The sequence below is a fragment of the Triticum aestivum genome, chromosome 3A (assembly GCF_018294505.1).
Source record: "Triticum aestivum cultivar Chinese Spring chromosome 3A, IWGSC CS RefSeq v2.1, whole genome shotgun sequence".
Taxonomy (NCBI): Eukaryota; Viridiplantae; Streptophyta; class Magnoliopsida; order Poales; family Poaceae; genus Triticum; species Triticum aestivum.
In genome coordinates, this window is record NC_057800.1 from 444,973,659 (window position 1) to 444,993,337 (window position 19,679).

At 44.7% G+C, this 19,679-nt stretch overlaps 1 protein-coding gene across 1 annotated transcript; it reads left to right on the top strand.

The window, feature by feature from the left end:
- Positions 1–1,795: 1,795 nt before the first annotated feature.
- LOC123058401 (uncharacterized) lies at positions 1,796–2,418 on the top strand. The gene has a single exon (XM_044481133.1). It carries the CDS (start codon positions 1,917–1,919, stop codon positions 2,139–2,141), a length of 225 nt encoding a protein of 74 aa, XP_044337068.1. The 5' UTR covers positions 1,796–1,916; the 3' UTR covers positions 2,142–2,418.
- Positions 2,419–19,679: the final 17,261 nt, after the last annotated feature.

The window sequence follows — 19,679 nt, forward strand, 5'->3', positions numbered from 1 at the left end:
GGGTGAAGACCTGCTTGCGGCTGCAGCCGAGGCCGGCGATGGCGGCACTATTCGGCGTCGTTCCTTTGTTGAAGGCATCGCTGTTGAGAAGTTTCAGGCCACTATCTGCTACCTCCGGGGGAAACCCTAGATCAGTAGATTGGATGACGACAGCATTATTGTGTCGTTTTCCCTCTTGTGGCGTCATTCTTGGAGGTGTACATGGGCTCGAGGGACGAGTGGACGGAATAATTGGTGGAGCGGTGTTCCATCCTGCACATTAATGGTGGTGTTTCTCGGCGGCGTGGCGCAGTGAAGACTCGGCGCCCGATGTGTGGCGAGGGACTCGCGCGGGAGGGTGACGTTATTATGCGTCGTGGTGGCGTCGATGGTAGAGAGTCCGGACAAGGTGGTGCAGCAGTACAATACTAAAGATGGATTGGTGGCAGGTGGCTGCGGCGGCCTCATACCCGGCAGGCGTCGTGATTCGGAGTGCGCCGGACTGGTAGGTGCCCCATACCCAGCAGGCATCCTGATTGGAACCTCAGGTCTTAGATGTTTAGGTTTGGTTGTGATGTATGTTTGGTATTAGGCCCAAACTATCAGCGCCCCTTCATTATTTGGATAGGAGTAGGGATAGTTGTTGCTTAAATTGTGGCTTTAGTCTTACTGTTGTATGACTTTATAATGTCTTGTAAAAATAATTAATAAAGTGGTTGTATGCATCCCCAAATGCAGAGGCCGGAGGTCCTCCTCCTTTTATAAAAAAAAACTTGTTGGACATAGTTTTTTTTTCTGACAACGCATCTTGAGTACGGGGGATCGGGTATGGCCTAGAGTTGGTTTTACAGCCACATTATAGATATACAACTCCAAACTTACATGTCTACATGATTGAAGCACCAGAGTGTAACACAATCATTGTACGGTAATTTTCATCAGTTTATAGTTGGATATCTAAGCTATGCACATATATCTTACTAGTAAAATTATTTTACTATGTAATGTATACATATAGAATGGCGTTTTGGATCTTGGAAAATTCAAAAAAAAAAGTGTACAAGTAAACAAGGATATAAGGTGTATGCGTGTAAACTTTCAGAATAAAATACAATGCAGTGGCGACCTGTACAAAAAACAAATTTATGATCTGAGAGAATGAATAGTATCACGTGTTAAAAAGCCTCGATTTTTTTGCACAACCCTTATCTCAACATATTTCATCCTGAAAATTTACACACTTGTGTATTATGCCCTCATGTATGTCAGTATTTTCTTTAGAATTTTTTAAATGTAAAAGTATGAATTTTCATGAATTTTGCATTTTGCATTTAGATGCCTCCATGAAGCTCGGCCTTCAAAAGCAATTTCAGTTTCAAATGTCAATTATTAGTGCTTTTTCTGATGGTTTGACGGCATGTGCACTATACGTTTTTTTCCATACGAGGACGTATCGGGTTTCACCATCATCTATCATCAGATAACGGCATGTGCGCTAGTGTCAATTCACAAACTGGAGCTATTTTTTTTTTCACAAACTGGTGCTGAGGAGAGCATGTTATTATACATAGAACATAGTCTGATGTGCAATTACGTGTCCCGTTGCTTGTGCATCTTTCGTTTGTTGAGAAAGTTCCAGAGAACTCTAAGAACAACTGAACACACGTGAGCGGAGTCCCGTGCAACGTGGAAGTGATCCAGCAAGCGGAGTCATCACCAACTTTTTGCAACCATGCTGCGAGCGCCACGCGTGCCGGCAGTCGCGCCAACCGTCCTCAACGCAACGACGTTATATATATGCCCGAGATGCGAGAGACCGACCACATCACAACGATTAGCAAGCGGACCATCAATTTCTAGCGCATCTATCCATCCATCAAACTGCGACGCAAACATTCTATCTGACAGCACTAGCAGAGGCTGGTTCAGCGACAACAATGGCGTTCGTGCCGATCTGCGTGCAGTGCGGGACGAGGAGCAACCCGTGCCGGTGCAAGGTGGTCGGCCCGACGCTGGGATTCGTGGCGCTCGTCGTGGCCGGAGTGGTGGAGTGGCCGCTGGGTGCTGCCGTGTACCTTTTCCGCCACCGCAAGGGCCGCCGCATCATGGGTCACCCGGCCAGGGTCGTGTACCCTCGCGTCACCGGCGCAATCCCCATCTAATCGACCGCAGCATCTTCGTCTTCGGTGGTGATCTGTCACGAGGTACCGCCGTTGGCTTGTCAAGCTGTGTCATGTAATCTGGGAGATTCGTCTCCCCGACTTTCAGCGTTTGTTTAATAAAGCGAGGTTTTTGTTGTTGTAGTATTTGCAAGGCTTCGCCGTGGTTGTACCAAATATTTGTTCGTCGATGTAAAGTAGAGTAGCCTTTTTGGTTACCCCGAGTGCTGTGTAATAGCATCGATCAACTTGACTCCTCTTTTCGGAAAATGCTCTTTATGTAGTGCTCCCTCCGATCTTCTCTTTTTCGAAAAATGCTCCTTATGTAATGTTTCCTCCTATACCAAATAAAATAAATGTCATGGTTTTTTTATTAATCAACTTAAAATGTCTGATACAATCATTCATTACAAACTTTGTCACCCATGACGAAATAGAATGAAAAAGAAAATTATCATATCTATTATCAAAACTAAACTTTGCAACCTGGTGGCCTCTAAATTTGCCCTCATGTTGATCTTTGAAATATGTAAATTCACCAGCATCTTTGAGACATTTACCACCGCCTTCTTTAAATCAACAAGGGAGGACCTGTCCATACAATCTCTTCCAAGAACAGAGGCAGCAAAGGAGCGATCAGTTTCCTCCAAAATGATGGGCATGTCTAGTGTTGTACTAATATACAGGCCGATAGGAACGCTCTAAATTCCGCTTCCTCGACGCTATAGCAAACTCTAATACAATCTCAGAAAGAAAGAATAATTTGTCCACAATGGTTTCTTACAAACTCTAATACAATCCTAGAAAGAAAGAATAATTTGTCCACAATGGTTTCTCACAACCACCCACTCTTATGTTGATATTAATATTGTAGACCTTTAATATTGTACTCCCTTCTTTTTGGTTTATAGGGCTTATCTCAAGCTCAATTTGGTTGTTCATCATCACATATTCAGACTTCAAAGTGCATTAAATCATTGCATGCAAGTATGAAGAGAAAACTAATCAATGCATGCACTGCGTGCATGCATTGCATTGCAATTAATGCATTCGTAAACATAATTTTTTTAGGAAAATAAAAGCATTAATTAGATGCTTTTGTAAACTATAAAAAATATTCCATCACTCATCATTTATCTTGATTGGTGAGATTTTTAAATTGAGCCTTATAAATTAGAAAGGAGGGGTAGACCTCTGAGATGGGGGGCTGCCAATGAATAATCTTTCTCTCAATATTAGTGCTTTGCTGAGATTCAATATTAGCGCTATATTAATATTGTAGACCTCTGAGATGGGGGGCTGCTAACGAATAACTTTCCTCTCAATATTAGTGCTTTGCTGAGATTCAATATTAGTGCTTTGCTGAGACGGGGGGCTGCCAATGAATAACCTTCCTCTTAATATTAATGCTTTGCTGAAATTTCAGCTCCACTTGCTTATCTTTACTGTCTTCCCTTGCAATTTAGCATGATAAGACGAGAAAGATGTCCAATAATTTTCTACGAAGCTCACTGAGGCTGAGATGGATTATGTTCCCTTACTAAAGATCAAATCATTTCTTAGATATCAAACTCTCAAGAACATGAAAATAATTTAATAATTTGCTCATGCACAAGCGAATTTAATTGATCCAATAAAATAAGAAATCATTCCGGTCCAGAATATTTGAAAATCTCCTCAAATGGTAAATTCCACACTTCTTTCGACGCCATACGAAACGCACGTTAGCCTTGGGACAACTCACCAATGCGTGAAAAATACATTCATTTTCAGTATCACAGATTGAGCACGTACCTAGAATAGATTGATGATGTTTGACCCTATTGACTTGAACCGTCAAACTATTAGAAGCAGCCCTCCACGTAAAAAATTTAACTTTTTGGAAAACATTAGCATTCCAAATTATATTTCAGAGCCTCCTATTCCCATTCATGGCACCACTAAAATTGCCTAAATCGATCTTTGGAACCTTATGATCCAAAGCCAGACTATACACACTCTTCACCGACATTAAACCACTTTTCTCGTAGTGCTAAGCAATAAATCTCCCTCGCCCATTCTAAGAGTGCGCAACTTTAGGATCTCCTCTACATCATGGATAAGAAAAAGATGTCTGGTCAGGTTTTCATCCAATCTCCTAGTCCCACTCAAAAATAAGTGTCATGGTTGTAGTTTAAATATAAACTAAATTCATGAATCCTCTCCGATCTGAAGTAAGTGTCATGAGGTATTATTAAAACTAGCCATCATGGTCACCACCTCGGTAATGTTGAGGAAAAAACACCTGCAAAAGAGACAGATAGGTCTCCACTCCTCTAGCCGCCATCAAGGCCAGACTGGGAAGAGAAGGGGGACTGAGGCGGCATTATGTAGGGAAGTTATGGAATCATCTGTCTCCGGAAGCATTCTACCGTGAAAAATAAAATCTCATATGAGGGCTACATTTCCTACCAATTCCTATTCGACATCTCATATGAGTGATAGTTCATGCCAATTCCTATTCGACGTCTTTAACGTCATTCAGCGCATCTACAGCCGAAAAAAGCAAATATGACCTCTTAAATATCCACGGACACGTCCGGTCAGTGATCAGGCGTGTCCGTTTTGAGCCCCTATTTGTTCGTCCGCGCAGCCACACTTCTTATTTTTCTCCTCATATGTCCAGTCACTTGCACGTGATTGGTGGAGATGAAGAGAGAGAAATAAAAAAATAAAGAAAGAAAGAGAAAAGATGGTCCATGGTGGGGCCGCGTTCTACGTGACAGACTGTCCGGGCGCGTCTGCGAGCCCTCCTATCCTACTTATATTTAAGATATATATGAGCGTTCATGAACAGCCCGGAGGCATATAGGAATGATATGAGGGGTGAGATTGGGTCACGTTTTTCTTTCTCTCTTCTGTCCGATTAGTTCTCTCTTCTTTTGTTCGGTCACTGATCGGACGCGTCTGCGGGCGTATGAGAGATGGTTTGAAGCGTTTGGTTGTAGATGCTCTTACAAACGTTTTCAAACCTAATACACACCCTCTCATGATCGATTCTCCGTCGGCCGACCCATTTATAGGTACTCAATGGACCGGTTACTGGTTTTGCGAAGCCTTCCTGGCTTTTTTTCCTTTTTATTTGTTTTGTTCCTTTTCCTTTTCTTTTTCTAAATACATGAACTTTTTTTGTTTGATTGGTTTTCATGAACTTCCCTAACTTTGCAATTTTTTGAATATTTTTTTATTCATTAACTTGTTCAATTTTGTGAATTTTTAAATGTTTATGAATGTTTTCTTAAATTCACGATTTTTTTAAAAAATTTATAAACTTTTTAATCAAATATGTGAACCTTTTTCATGTTCATGAATTTGTTTTGAACCACTAAACTTTTTCCAAAATCAATGGACCTTTTTTAATGGGCCAATTCCATCCCCCCCCCCCCCCCAACTTTGTCCCGACCTCATCTTTACCCCTAATAAAAACAGTGCTCAACTATACCGTTGTTTCGTTTGGTGCCCTTATGAAAATACCCTTTCGTGTCGTTTCCGTCTGGTCAAAGGTCTTTGACCGTTAGTGAGCTATTATGTGGACATTTGTACCCCTCGCTGCCTATGTCACATACAGGTGGGACCCACCCAAAGAAAAGAAAAAAGAAAAAAAACTATCTCCCATCACTACCACTTACACATGGATGGGACATATCATCTTTCAACTTAGTTTTCTCTAGGAACATATCAAAAATAAAACAGGGGAGCTATAGAGATGGCTATCGTTTTGGGGTTATGCTTTAGAGACGGCTGCATTCACGTTAAATAGGGCACCATCTAAATTCGTTGAGACGACACCATATGAACTGTTGTTTGGCAAGAAACCTAAGCTGTCGTTTCTTAAACTTTGGGGGTGCGATGCTAATGTGAAAAGGCTTCAACCTGATAAGATCGAACCCAAATCGGAGAAATGTGTCTTCATAGGATACCCAAAAGAAACTGTTGGGTACACCTTCTATCACAGATCTGAAGGCAAGATGTTCGTTGCTAAGAATGGATCCTTTCTATAGAAGGAGTTTCTCTCGAAAGAAGTGAGTGGGGGGAAAGTAGAACTTGATGAGGTAATTGTACCTTCTCCCGAATTGGAAAGTAGTTCATCACAGAAATCAGTTCCAGTGATGCCTGCACAAATTAGTGACGAAGTTAATGATGATGATCATGAAACTTCAGATCAAGTGACTACCGAACCTCGTAGGTCAACCAGAGTACGGTCCGCACCAGAGTGGTACAGTAATCCTATTCTAGAAGTCATGTTACTAGACCATGAAGAACCTACGAACTATGAGGAAGCGATGATGAGCCCAGATTCCGATAAATGGCTTGAGATCATGAAATATGAGATATGATCCATGTATGAGAACAAAGTGTAGACTTTGGTGGACTTGCCCGATGATCGACAAGCCATTGAAAATAAATGGATCTTCAAGAAGAAGACTCACGCTGACGGTAATGTTACTGTCTAGAAAGCTCGTCTTGTTGCGAAAGGTTTTCGACAAGTTCAAGGAGTTGACTATGATGAGACATTCTCACCCGTAGCGATGCTTAAGTCTGTCCGAATCATGTTAGCAATTGCCGCATTTTATGATTATTAAATTTGGCAAATGGATGTCAAAACTGCATTCCTTCATGGATATCTTAAAGAAGAGTTGTATATGATGAAACCAGAAGGTTTTGTCGATCCTAAAGGTGCTATCAAAGTGTGCAAGCTCTAGCGATCCATTTATGCACTGGTGCAAGCCTCTCGGAGTTGGAATATACGCTTTGATAGTGTGATCAAAGCATATGGTTTGATACAGACTTTTGGAGAAGTATGTATTTATAAGAAAGTGAGTGCGAGCTCTATAGCATTTCTAATATTATATGTGGATGACATATTGTTGATTGGAAATAATACAGAATTTCTGGATAGCATAAAAGGATACTTGAATAAGAATTTTTCAATTAACGACCTCGGTGAAGCTGCTTATATATTAGGCATCAAGATCTATAGAGATAGATCATGACGCTTAATTGGACTTTCACAAAGCACATACCTTGATAAAACTTTGAAGAAGTTCAAAATACATCAGTCAAAGAAAGGGTTCTTGCCTGTGTTACAAGGTGTGAAGTTGAGTCAGACTCAATGCCCGACCACTGTAAAAGATAGAGAGAAAATGAAAGTCATTCTCTATGCCTCAACCATAGGTTCTATCATGTATGCAATGTTGTGTACCAGACCTAATGTGTTCCTTGCTGTAAGTTTAGCAGGGAGGTACCAATGTAATCCAGGAGTGGATCACTAGACAGTGGTCAAGAACATCCTGAAATACCTGAAAAGGACTAAGGATATGTTTCTCGTATATGGAGGTGACAAAGATCTTGTCGTAAATGGTTACATCAATACAAGCTTTGACACTTATTCGGATAACTCTAAGTCACAAACCGGATATGTATTTATATTGAATGGTGGAGTTGTCAGTTGGTGCAGTTCCAAGCAGAGCATCATGGCGGGATCTACGTGTGAAGCGGAGTACATAGCTGCTTCAGAAATAGCAAATGAAGGATTCTGGATGAAGGAGTTCATATCTAATCTAGGTGTAATACCTAGTGCATCAGGTCCAATGAAAATCTTTTGTGACAATACTGGAGCAATTGCCTTGGCGAAGGAATCCAGATTTCACAAGAGAACCAAACACATCAAAAGACGCTTCAATTCCATCCGCGATCAAGTCAAGGAGGGAGACATAGAGATTTGCAAGATACATACGGATATGAATGTTGCAGACCTGTTGACTAAGCCTCTCTCACGAGCAAAACATGATCAGCACTAAGACTCCATGGGTGTTAGAATCATTACTATGTAATCTAGATTATTGACTCTAGTGCAAGTGGGAGACTGAGGGAAATATGCCCTAGAGGCAATAATAAAGTTGTTATTTATATTTCCTTATATCATGATAATTGTTTATTATTCATGCTAGAGTTGTATTAACCGGAAACTTAGTACATGTGTCAATACATAGAAAAACAGAGTGTCCCTATTATGCCTCTACTTGACTAGCTCGTTAGTCAAAGATGGTTAAGTTTCCTAGCCATAGACATGTGCTATCATTTGATGAACGAGATCACATCACTAGAAAATGATGTGATGGACAAGGCCCATCCGTTAGCTTAGCATAATGATCGTTTAGTTTTATTGCTATTGCTTTCTTCATGACTTATACATATTCCTCTGACTATGAGATTATGCAACTCCCAGATACCGGAGGAACACCTGGTGTGCTATCAAACGTCACAACATAACTGCGTGATTATAAAGATGCTCTACGGGTGTCTCTAAAGGTGTTTGTTGAGTTGGCATAGATCAAGATTAGGATTTGTCACTCCGAGTATCGGAGAGGTATCTCTGGGCCCTCTCGATAATGCACATCACTATAAGCCTTGCAAGCAATGTAACTAATGAGTTAGTTGTGGGATGATGCATTACTGTTGGGGATATTACTACTGGATGTAAACCGGCCAGGAGTAGCCGGGTTAACCCTATGAAGATTAGAAACCCATGAAGACGTAAGGATGGTGGCGCTTTACAAAGGCCCAAGGCCCAAAGTCGGGTTAAGGTCTGTAGATGTAAACCGACTTTCTCATGTAACTTGTATTGTAAGATAGGAAGGATAGAGACCGAGCCGGACACGTTTATGATCCGGCCTCGGGACTCTGTAAACTGGCGGGCATCAACCTGTGTATTTAAAGGGATGACCCGGCAGCGGTTTAGGGACAACACACAATAACTCGAGAGCCAGGCAAAGAGGATTCACTCCCTGGTCATCGAAACCCTAGCAATACCAACACAACTAGACGTAGGCATTACCTTCATCGAAGGGGCTGAACTAGTATAAAAACCCTCGTGTCCCTTGTCCGGTTTAACCCCTTTAAGCTAACCCGTAGCGATGGCTCCACGACTAAGTCCTTTCATGAGGACATCTGCCGTGACAAAACCACGACAGTTGGCACCCACCATGGGGCTATCGCATGATGGTTTTGAGGTCTTGAAGGGCAGCTTCGAAGGACTCAAGGGATACGTCATGGGCCGGATGACTAAGAGTTGTCACGGCAAGCTCTACATCGACGATGCAGGATGGGGTCCCGAGGCCGGTTCAATTGAATACGGATACCGGGTCCCCTTTGGCGGGATTCACGTCTTCATTGGCAAGATTGGTGAACCGGGCCCTGAGCCAGACACCTGCACCGACATCATCGAGACGGCTCAGCGTGCAAGCCCAGCCCAGGTTCAGCCTGTAGCAAGGCATATTTTCGTAGGTGTCGTCCATGGAGCGGAATATGAGGATGGACCGGCATCTGATGGGGAAACCGTTGTCTGTTCTGATGACGAGTCTTCAACCGGAGACACCGAGTCTCTATATCATCTGCAGGACGACCGAATTGGTGGAGGTTCCGGTGGCAACAGTATTCCGGACCCCCTCGATCTGCCAAGCCGGGTCGTGGTCTTCATGGCCGGTACACAACCAGCGCAACACTCTTCTACTGCCACGGCAATACTCTCCGGTTCAGCAACAGCAACGCCAGCAGGAGCAGGGGGCTCTGCGCCGCCTCCGGCTCAGGTTCTGTCTAATTTATTCGACGCCTTAGCAACGTTGCTGGCAGCGAAAGTAGATGCGGCGACCCGAGATCAACACAATACGGAGATTGCAAAGGTGAAAAATCAGATAACTCAGGCTAAAGTGGACCTGGCAGCAGAGAACGCCGGGATGGCTACAGAACGGGCCGAGTTGGAAGCTCAGGCCTACCGGCTTAGGCTGGATCAGAGTGCCTCAGACAATGTCATGAGGAGGACATACCGGTCGAACCTCCCGCCGGGCTATGAACCAAGAAATCTCTTCAACACGCCAGGAGCAGGAACCAGTAACCAGCCGGTGGGGAACCAGACTGAGGCACCGGGAACAGGAGTGCCGGTTCAGCCACGTGTGATGAACCTGCCTCGTCAGAACAACATTGTGCCACAGTATGTTCCGACGCCCCCAGGGCATTACTCCAACCCGTTGGATAACATTGTGGCCACCGCTTCACGATTGGCAGCCCTCCCAACTGACGGCGAGTCACCAGTGGCGACTCAGACACGACGGGCCAGAGAGCTCCTTCAAACAGCTTTAAACAGCAGCAGGCTTATTCGCATAGTCGCTAGAGGATTCATTCCACCCCCCCCCCCCGTCCGAGTCGGAGCTACAGCAGGCACGTTGAGGAGGAACCGGCCGTGTCAAGCTGTGTGCATCACCGTAACTCACCGCGAGGGCATAACCCGGCAGGTGGTGGTGCTAATGCGCAAGATGTGGTGGATCATGGTCGTGCACGTCGAGAAGCCGAGTTAGTAGCACAGCATGCGGCTCGTCAGCTTACTCCGATTCATCCTACCGCGTCAGTGGAGTCAGGTGTGGTCTTCAGTTCTTTAGGGGTGCCGTGTCTCACCCCCGCTTTGCGTAATATACGACTACCCAAGGATTTCAAAGGCCCCCGTAAGGTGCCCAATTACACTACCGATTTACCCCCCGAGTCATGGGTCGAGAGTTATGAGATGGCGATGGAGATGCTGGATGTGGATGAAGCACTGTGTGCTAAGTACTTCACCATGATGTTGGAGGAGACAACTCGTACTTGGTTAAAGAGCTTACCAGCTAACTCCGTCGGGTCATGGGCAGCCTATGTCGATTGTGGACCTGGCCGCTTGTGTTCAACAGGATGGGGAGTCTACAACCCATTGGGTGAAGTGCGTCTCAGCTATTCTACATTCGTTGGACCGCATCAATGCGGATACATCAGTTTTGACGTTGTAAGGCAATTGCCGGTTTATGCCATTAAAACTGAAGTTAGGGAGGCTCAAATGTCACTGCAATGACATGTCAACCCTTATGGCTGCTTTTGTGAAATATGCCAATTCAGATAGTACCAAAGACCGTGAGTCCGAGGATGACAAACCGGGGAAGGGGAAAAAGAACGGTAATAACAAGGGGCAGCAGCACAATCCGGCAGGTCATGGGAATAACGGTAAGTGCAAGGCAGACAATAGTTTGGACTTTGTGGCTAACACCAATGCTCAGGATAACGGTCATCGTCGTAAGGGCAAACTGCCCCAGAGGGGCGGAGGGTCAGGCCTCAATATGGAGCGCCTGTTAAATCAACCTTGTCCAAAGCATGGATCGAACGAGAAACCAGCTTCGGATCTTTGGAAGGATTGCTACATCATGCGAGAGTTCAAAAATTCCAATATGTTCCAATACAACAATGGCCCGCCCGTCGGTTCAGGAGGCGGTTTTCATGGGCCGGGTTATGGAGGCGGCAGCTCCGATTTAGGATTCCAAGGCCATCAGATCGGACACGGTAATCAAGGTAATCAGGGCAATCAGGGAGGTTATAACCATCAAGGGAATCAGCAGCAGTAGCAGTCGGGTTATCAGAGCAATCCGAAGCAGTTGAATAGTGGGCAGTATCACATTTTCACCACTAGCTTGTGTAAGCGTGATCAGAAGCTTCGCAAGAGTGTTGTGAACTTTGTTGAACCGGCAGTGCCTCAGTATTTGCGCTGGTCTGAACAACCAATTTTATGGAGTCGAGAGGATCACCCACCCTGGGTTGATAATCCAGGTCATCTGGCCTTAGTTGTGGCACCTCAAGTTGGGGGGTATAAGTTCACCAAGGTGCTTATGGATGGAGGAAGTAGTATCAATATCCTTTACTATGATACCTTCCGCCGTATGGGATTGGTAGATAAGAATCTTAAACCGTCGAACACCGTTTTTCATGGTGTGGTGCCTGGTAAATCGGCGTATCTAGTAGGCAAGATATCCCTAGAGGTGGCTTTTGGAGATGATCATGATTCAAGGTCAGAAAGGTTGACTTTCGAAGTGGTGAAAATCAAAAGTCCGTATCATGCCTTGTTCGGACGACCAACTTATGCCAAGTTCATGGCGAGGCCGTGTTATTTGTATCTACAACTTAAGATGCCGGGTCATAAGGGGACCATCATAGTACATGGGAGCAGGAAGACTGCTTTGGAATGTGAAGAGGGAGATGCGGCTTATGCTGAGTCGGTTTGTGCCACAGAGGAGCTGAAGTTTTATAAAGACAAGGTTGATCCGGCAGACATGACTCCCTTGAAAAAACCAACTATGGAGCATGATCCGACGTTGAAGTTTAAATCGGCTACAGACACTAAGATGGTTGATTTTGTTCCCGGCGATTCATCCAAGCAATTCAACATCAGCGCTAACCTGGATCCCAAATAGGAAAGCGCACTCATCGAGTTCATCTGTGAGAACCGGGACATCTTTGCATGGAAGCCTTCTGACATGCCAGGTGTATCGAGGGAACTCGCTGAGCACACACTTAATATAGATCCTAAGTTTAAACCGGTCAGGCAGTTTCTCCGCCGCTTCAACAAAGAAAGGCGTAAGGCTATTGGTGAGGAGGTAGCTCGGCTATTGGCCGCAGGGTTTATTGTGGAGGTCTTTCACCTGGAGTGTCTGGCTAATCCGGTGCTGGTTCTTAAGAAAAACGGCACTTGGCGTATGTGTTTGGACTACACAGACTTGAACAAGGCTTGTCCAGCTGATCCCTTTGCCCTCCCTCGTATTGATCAGATTATTGATGCTACGGTAGGTTGTGTTTTCTGGATGCTTATTCTGGTTATCATCAGATCAAAATGGCAGTTAAGGACCAGGAGAAGACAACTTTTATAACTCCCTTTGGAGCCTTCTGCTATGTCTCTATGCCCTTTGGGCTCAAGAGTGCCCAGGCGACTTATCAGCGCTGTGTTCAGAATTGTCTTCATAAGCAGATTGGGCGCAATGTTCATGAATATGTGGATGATATTGTGGTGAAGTCCAGGAAGGAGGAAACATTGATAGATGACTTGAGAGAGACTTTTGACAACCTCCGGGTTTATAAGATGATGCTTAATCCAGACAAATGTGTCTTTGGTGTTCCGGCAGGCAAGCTCTTGGGTTTTCTAGTGTCTAACAGGGGCATTGAGGATAATCCGGAGAAGATCACATCTATCACCTCTCTGGCTAAACCAGCATGTATCAATGACGCTCAGCGTTTGGCGGGCCGGATTGCGGCTTTGAGCTAGTTTATCAGTCGTCTTGGGGAGAAGGCTATCCCTTTATATCAGATGCTAAAGAAAACGGATGACTTTGTCTGGAGCGATGCGGTTGATAAAGCATTTGAGGATTTGAAGAGACAGTTAGCTGAACCGCCTGTCCTTGCGGCTCCGGTCGATAAAGAGCCTTTATTGCTATATGTAGCTGCTAATGTCCAGGCTGTTAGTGGGGCTATTGCTATGGAGCGCAAGGAGGCTGGAAAGGAGTATCCGGTTCAACGGCCGATTTATTATATCAGTGAGGTGCTTATCGAATGAAAGCAGAGGTATCTGCATTGGCAGAAGCTGGTGTATGGGGTGTTCATGGCAAGCCAAAAGCTCAAACATTATTTTCAATGTCATCCTATCACAGTGGTTAGTTCAGCCCCTTTGGGAGATATCATCCAAAACAGAGAGGCGACTGACTGGATTGCCAAGTGGGCTATTGAGCTTGGACCTCACGGGCTTAAATATACACCTCGCACAGCGACCAAATCTCAAGCACTCGTGGACTTCATCAATGATTGGACAGAGTTGCAGGCACCAGAGGAAAAGCCAGACAACACTTGTTGGACTGTTCACTTTGATGGGTCCAGGCAATTGGAGGGCTCGGGGGCTGGAGTCATATTAACTTCCCCACGAGGTGACAAGTTTTGTTATGTTCTCTGTTTAATGTTCCCTTGTACTAACAATGTAGCTGAGTATGAGGCCTTACTCTATGGTCTACGGATGGCTAAGGAGATGAACTTAAGCCGGGTTAAGTGCTTCGGTGACTTGGACCTGGTTGCTCAGCAGGTATCTGGCACTTGGGGTTCTAAGGATCCACTCATGGCTGCATATTGACGGGAGGTGGACATAGTGGCTGGTCATTTCAAGGGCTATCAAGTTGACCACATAGACCGGCGAAAGAATGAAGCGGCGGACACTTTAAGTCATCTGGGCTCTCAGCGTAAACCGGTGCCACCTAATGTCTTCCTTGACGCACTCTATAATCTGTCGGTCAAGATACCCACGGAGGAGGAGTTGGCTATACCTGACCAGGAGGCCCATTTGGTGGCGGCTTTGCATGTTATACTGGATTGGACAGTCCCGTACCTGGCTTACATGAACTGGGGCGAGTTACCAGATGATGAAACCTTGGCCTGACAGATAATCCGGCGATCCAAGTCAATGACCATTATCAATGGGGAGCTACATCATTACAGCGTCACAGGAGCAATTCAGCGTTGTGTATCTCCTCAAGAGGGTTGTGAGATTTTACGAGAAATCCACGAAGGAGATTGTGGTCACCACGCCGGTTCAAAATCCTTGGTGGCTAAGGCTTTTCGTCACGGCTTCTATTGGTTGACGGCTCATGCTGATGCTGAGGATTTAGTAAAAGGTGTGACGGTTGTCAGAAATTTGCACGCCGCACTCATGTTCCGGCTCAGGAGTTGAGAATGATTCCAATCACTTGGCTGTTTGCAACTTGGGGGCTCAATATGGTTGGACCCTTTAAGAGATCCAAGGACAAAAAGACCCACCTGTTGGTAGTAGTTGACAAGTTTACCAAGTGGGTAGAGGTAGAGCCAGTCAGTAAGTGTGATGCAGCCACGGCGGTTCAATTCATCAAAAAGGTGATATTCCGGTTTGGTTTTCCACACAGCATTATAACTGATAATGGTACTAATCTGTCCAAAGGTGATATAGAGGAATTTTTTCAACGTGAGCACATCCGGCTTGATGTAGCGTCAGTGGCTCACCCTCAGTCTCATGGTCAAGCAGAGAGGGCAAATCAAGAAATTTTGAGAGGTATCAAACCCCGTCTTATGGTTCCTTTAAAGCGGACGCCGGGTTGTTGGGTGGAGGAGTTACCTTCCGTGTTATGGAGTATCAACACCACACCAAACAGATCTACGGGTTACACGCCTTTCTTCATGGTTTACGGAGCAGAGGCGGTTCTCCCTAGTGACATCCGTCATGACTCGCCCCGTGTGGCAGATTACGTTAAAGCTGAGAATGAGAAAGCACGTCAGGACTCACTAGACCTGTTAGATGAGGAGCGTGATTTAGCAGCAACACGTTCGGCGATTTATCAACAAGATCTCCGACGTTATCACAGCCGCCGGGTTAAGACCAGAACTTTTCAAGAAGGCGATCTGGTGCTCCGGCTCATCCAGGATCAGACTGATATGCACAAGTTATCCCCACCTTGGGAAGGACCTTTTGTGGTCAGCAAAAACTTGCACAACGGGTCATACTATCTTATCGATGTTCGAGAGCACAAAGACTCACGCAAATCGGAGGAGGAGACCCAGCGGCCATGGAACATACCTCTTCTTCATCCTTACTATACTTGAGCCACAGGCTCTTCTTATGTACATACTTATGACAATGTATATATTATATAATAAACCGGATCCTCAGCTAAAGCGGGGTCTCTATTCTTTTTTACATCATGTGTGGGGGCTTCTACTTACGAAGCGGAGTTCTATTAACCCGGCCTATAAAGCCACACAGATATGAAGGAAATCACTAGGGGGGCTAGGTCGTATCCGAACCATAGCTACACCTCTTGATCAGCTTAAGACCAAAAAGGGAAATCACTAGGGGGCTTGGTTGTATTTATACCATAGCTACACCTTTTGATAGGCTTAAAGCCAAAAGGAAATTATGTGGAACCAAAGAGAGTCTGTTGCATAAAGCACAACTCAAACATAGGTAACCACTGAGCATAGCTCAAATATTACTTGGGGGCTCCTTGCTTCTCAAAGAACAACGAGCTTGCACCCTTGTAATAGGCTATCAAGCCAGGCTTGGAAGCTAGGTGTATTCACCTAAAACCCCGGGTTATCCTGCCTCTTTAAGTAAGCCACTCCATCCAGGTAAACCTGGTATGACCCATTGAATGTTTGACAAGTCAATCTCATAGACCTTGAACTTGTCAAAGTTAAAATGGCGATTGGTTAAAGATTAATGTCCATCTTAAAAGGCTTTGCAAAATGGTTTAACTCACCGGACTGGCAGCTCATGAAAAGCCTCGATTTAGGACCTGGCAGCCCATGAAAAGCCTTGCATATTTCTTTTGGATTTGCTGTTTTTAAACATCTTTTGATAAGGGTTTTATGAATATTTTCTGATAAACCGGTGTTTATTACAACCTGGTGTGGCTTTCAACGCTCAATTGTCAGTACATGATCAGTTCTAAACCGGCAGTAAGTTGCTCCGGTCTGGTTTTGACTAGATGTCACCAGCATTATACAAACAAACTGGTGGTTATCATAACCGGCAAGAGGAAAAGGAGTCATCAATACTCCAGATTGGTGTTTTCACCCTTACTATACCAACGGTTGGACAGCCAACAAGACATATCACAGGTATCATCTCTTTTATATTACAATCTTGGTTATCCATCCAAGTTATGTATATATTTTGGGCATCATGACCCGTCCAGTGCTAAACCACTAGGACACTTTCAAGTTCTTATCTGCAGGAGCAAGTTAAATCAAAGCCATAATGGACTATGCATATAAATCCCAAAGGCATGACAAGTTCTCAGTATCAAGCGAGGCAGACATGCTCGATGGCATGACAGATAAAGTATTCACGCTATCCTATTACAAGGCGCTTTAAGCAGCCCAAATTGAACAATTGTTTTAATACAAGTGGCAGACTGCAACTGATAAAATGGCCTCCGGTTTATGATTCCTCCTCTGGACGGCTTGAAGATTGAGGGTCATCTTGAGCGGTCGCATTCTCCTCATCCCTACCCAGTCGCTGGAAATCAATCGTTGACCAATCGATTCCAGTTAAGGCTTGAAAAATGGTATCTTCATGAATAAGGTTGGAAGGGTTAATGTCAGGAGCGTAAGTATGCTTACGGATTGGCGGAACAAGATGTTCTACATTATGAATCAGCGGCCTATCTTTTCCCCTCAAAATCGTAAACCGGTTGGAAATGAGATAGATATGTGTCATCCGCCAATTTGCTTGCTATAGGCCGCATCTCCTTTATCAGCCTTCAGAGATCGTCATTATTGAAATCTGAACCGTCTTCCTTCACACTAGGATAGCCTTTAACGATATCTGCCGGTTCAAGATCTAGAATCCACACCTTAGCCCGGATTAGTGCGGTCAGCGCACGGACCTTGCGGCTGATCTCTTCAGTTCATCCAACCGGGCAGGCAGCATGGCCAGCTTTTCGATGGTTTCTTTTATCAGCATTGGAGGAGGCTTGTTATAAGCTGCCGTGCAAATCGCTCGCTGGGATCCAGAATACAGTTGTTCTATCAAAGTATAGGCCGCTTTAAGCTTCATCCGCATGTCGGAGCCCAGATGAGTAATGCGGATCCCTATCATGGCAAAACATCAGTAAATCGGTCATTGATAAGATATTATGAATTAGAAAAACTTCATGAGAGGGTACTCACCAAACACAGCATAAGTCATAGCATTAATATGCCGCTTTAAGCCAATCAGTTCTTCAACCGCCGGCTTCAAGGCTGCTTCTGCGTCTTCGGCCTTCTTTGTTAAACCGGCGTTTTCTGTCTCCTCGCTCTTTGTTAAAGGTTTATTTCAGCCTCTCCATGGCTGCTAAGGCATTTGTCAGTTCTTCCTTGGCCTTTGAAGCCTCTGCTTGCTGAGATTTAACATTCTCCTGAAGGTCAGCGGTTTGAGCGTCTTTCTTACTCAATTCGGCCTGCAAGAGCAAGATAAGTCATCAAAGAGATATGCATATTTGAAGTACCAAGCGTATAACAAGTTATGCACTTTGTACTTGGGGGCTAATGCCTATTGGTTCTATTATCAGAAATTTTTGCAAGTCTCAAGTACAATGCACACATTATCCTTGACACTTGAGGGCTAATGTATATCTGTTCAAAGTTGAAGCATTGATTCACGATCCGGTTTACCTTGAAAAGATAAACCGGCCCTTGGGGGCTACACAAATGAAAACTACAGGAATACAACGATAAAGTACCGGTTTATTTCCAAGGATCACCTGACATATGGAGGATAAAGCATGCAAGGATTGAGATATTACAAAGTCCCGATTTATGATTGTCATCATAAACCGGCCCTTGGGGGCTACTTGAGTTGATATTTACAAATTGGATTTATGAAAGGGAAAGTGATGAAAATACCTCATAGCGCTCCTTCATAAGATTCACCAGACCGGCTTCATAATCACGGTTTGAGTGAAGATGGGTTAGGAAACCAGAGTGGAGTTCTTGAGCACTAAGATGGGCATAGCTGGATAAATCAGTGCTCCATTTGCCTTTCTCCATAGCAGCACGCTCTTCCTTGGCACTATGTTTTGCCAAAATAATAGGATGGCCAGGGGAGGTGTGACCAATACCAGTAATGATAACCTCGCCTTCTTTGTCTCCAGCAACCTTTTCTGGAGTTGATGGGGTGTCAGCAGTTTTCACTAGACTAGAAGGTCTGTCATCAGTCCGGATTGGATTTGCCGGTTCATCATCAGGCACAACAGTATCAACTTCTTCTTGTTCATCAGTATTATGATCTTGAGGGGGTGGTTCATCAAATATGGCCTCAGTATTCGGACCCTCCGGTCCAGCAGTTTGCTCCGGTTCAATAACCACCTGGTCTTCGGGCGGATTATTCACCCGATCCTTTTTACCGGGTCTTGCTCTGGCTCTAAACAGAATAAGATGCAAATGTTAGCATAGCATATAAAGTATGAAACATCGAAAGAAGGGGGTGAAGTACTTACCCAGCTACGGTTTTGAGAGGAGGGAGTTGGGTCGCTGTTGATTCACCAGAGGATGAAGGAGGTGTCACCTGATAATTCAAATCAGACGGATTAAGAGGTTGTAGGAAATAGCCTGCCTTGGGATAAGAAGTGTCAAAAGTGGGTGAGACCTCAGATCGGCGTTTTCGAACCGGGGTGTCCGGTAAACCGGTCGAAGTGACCTTTTGACCGCTATGCCGGGTTGTGCGGCGAGCCTCATGCTGCTGTTTCTTCAAAATAAATGTTGGATCCAAGTGAGCTAGAGGATGAGAAAATCTTACTTTCCGGACCGCTTGACGGATGTTTTGTGTTGGCAGAGAGTCTGAACCGGAGGAAAGGATAATTACCTCTGCATCGTCAGCTTGGCTGCCCTCAATGTCCTCCTGATAAGTATCATTGTCAATGAGATGCATGAAAAGTGAACCAAGTGAATCAAGTTCTACCTCAACTTCCGGTTCATCCGGGTCGTCATCCAGTTCCATACTGATGCATTCAGGTGCCTTCCGCTTTGTGGTTTTCTTGACGGCTTTTGTTTTAGGACGGGAAGGCTTTGCCGCTTTCTCTTGAGGTTTCTTCTTCCAGAACGGGTCATCACCCTGTTTAAAAATAAGCAGAAGGGTATTCAAAGATTGTACAGTCTAAAGATATC

What these genes read in the sequence shown, in the direction of transcription:
- LOC123058401 (XM_044481133.1), top strand. Translation starts at nt 1,917, where the DNA reads ATGGCGTTCGTGCCGATCTGCGTGCAGTGCGGGACGAGGAGCAACCCG.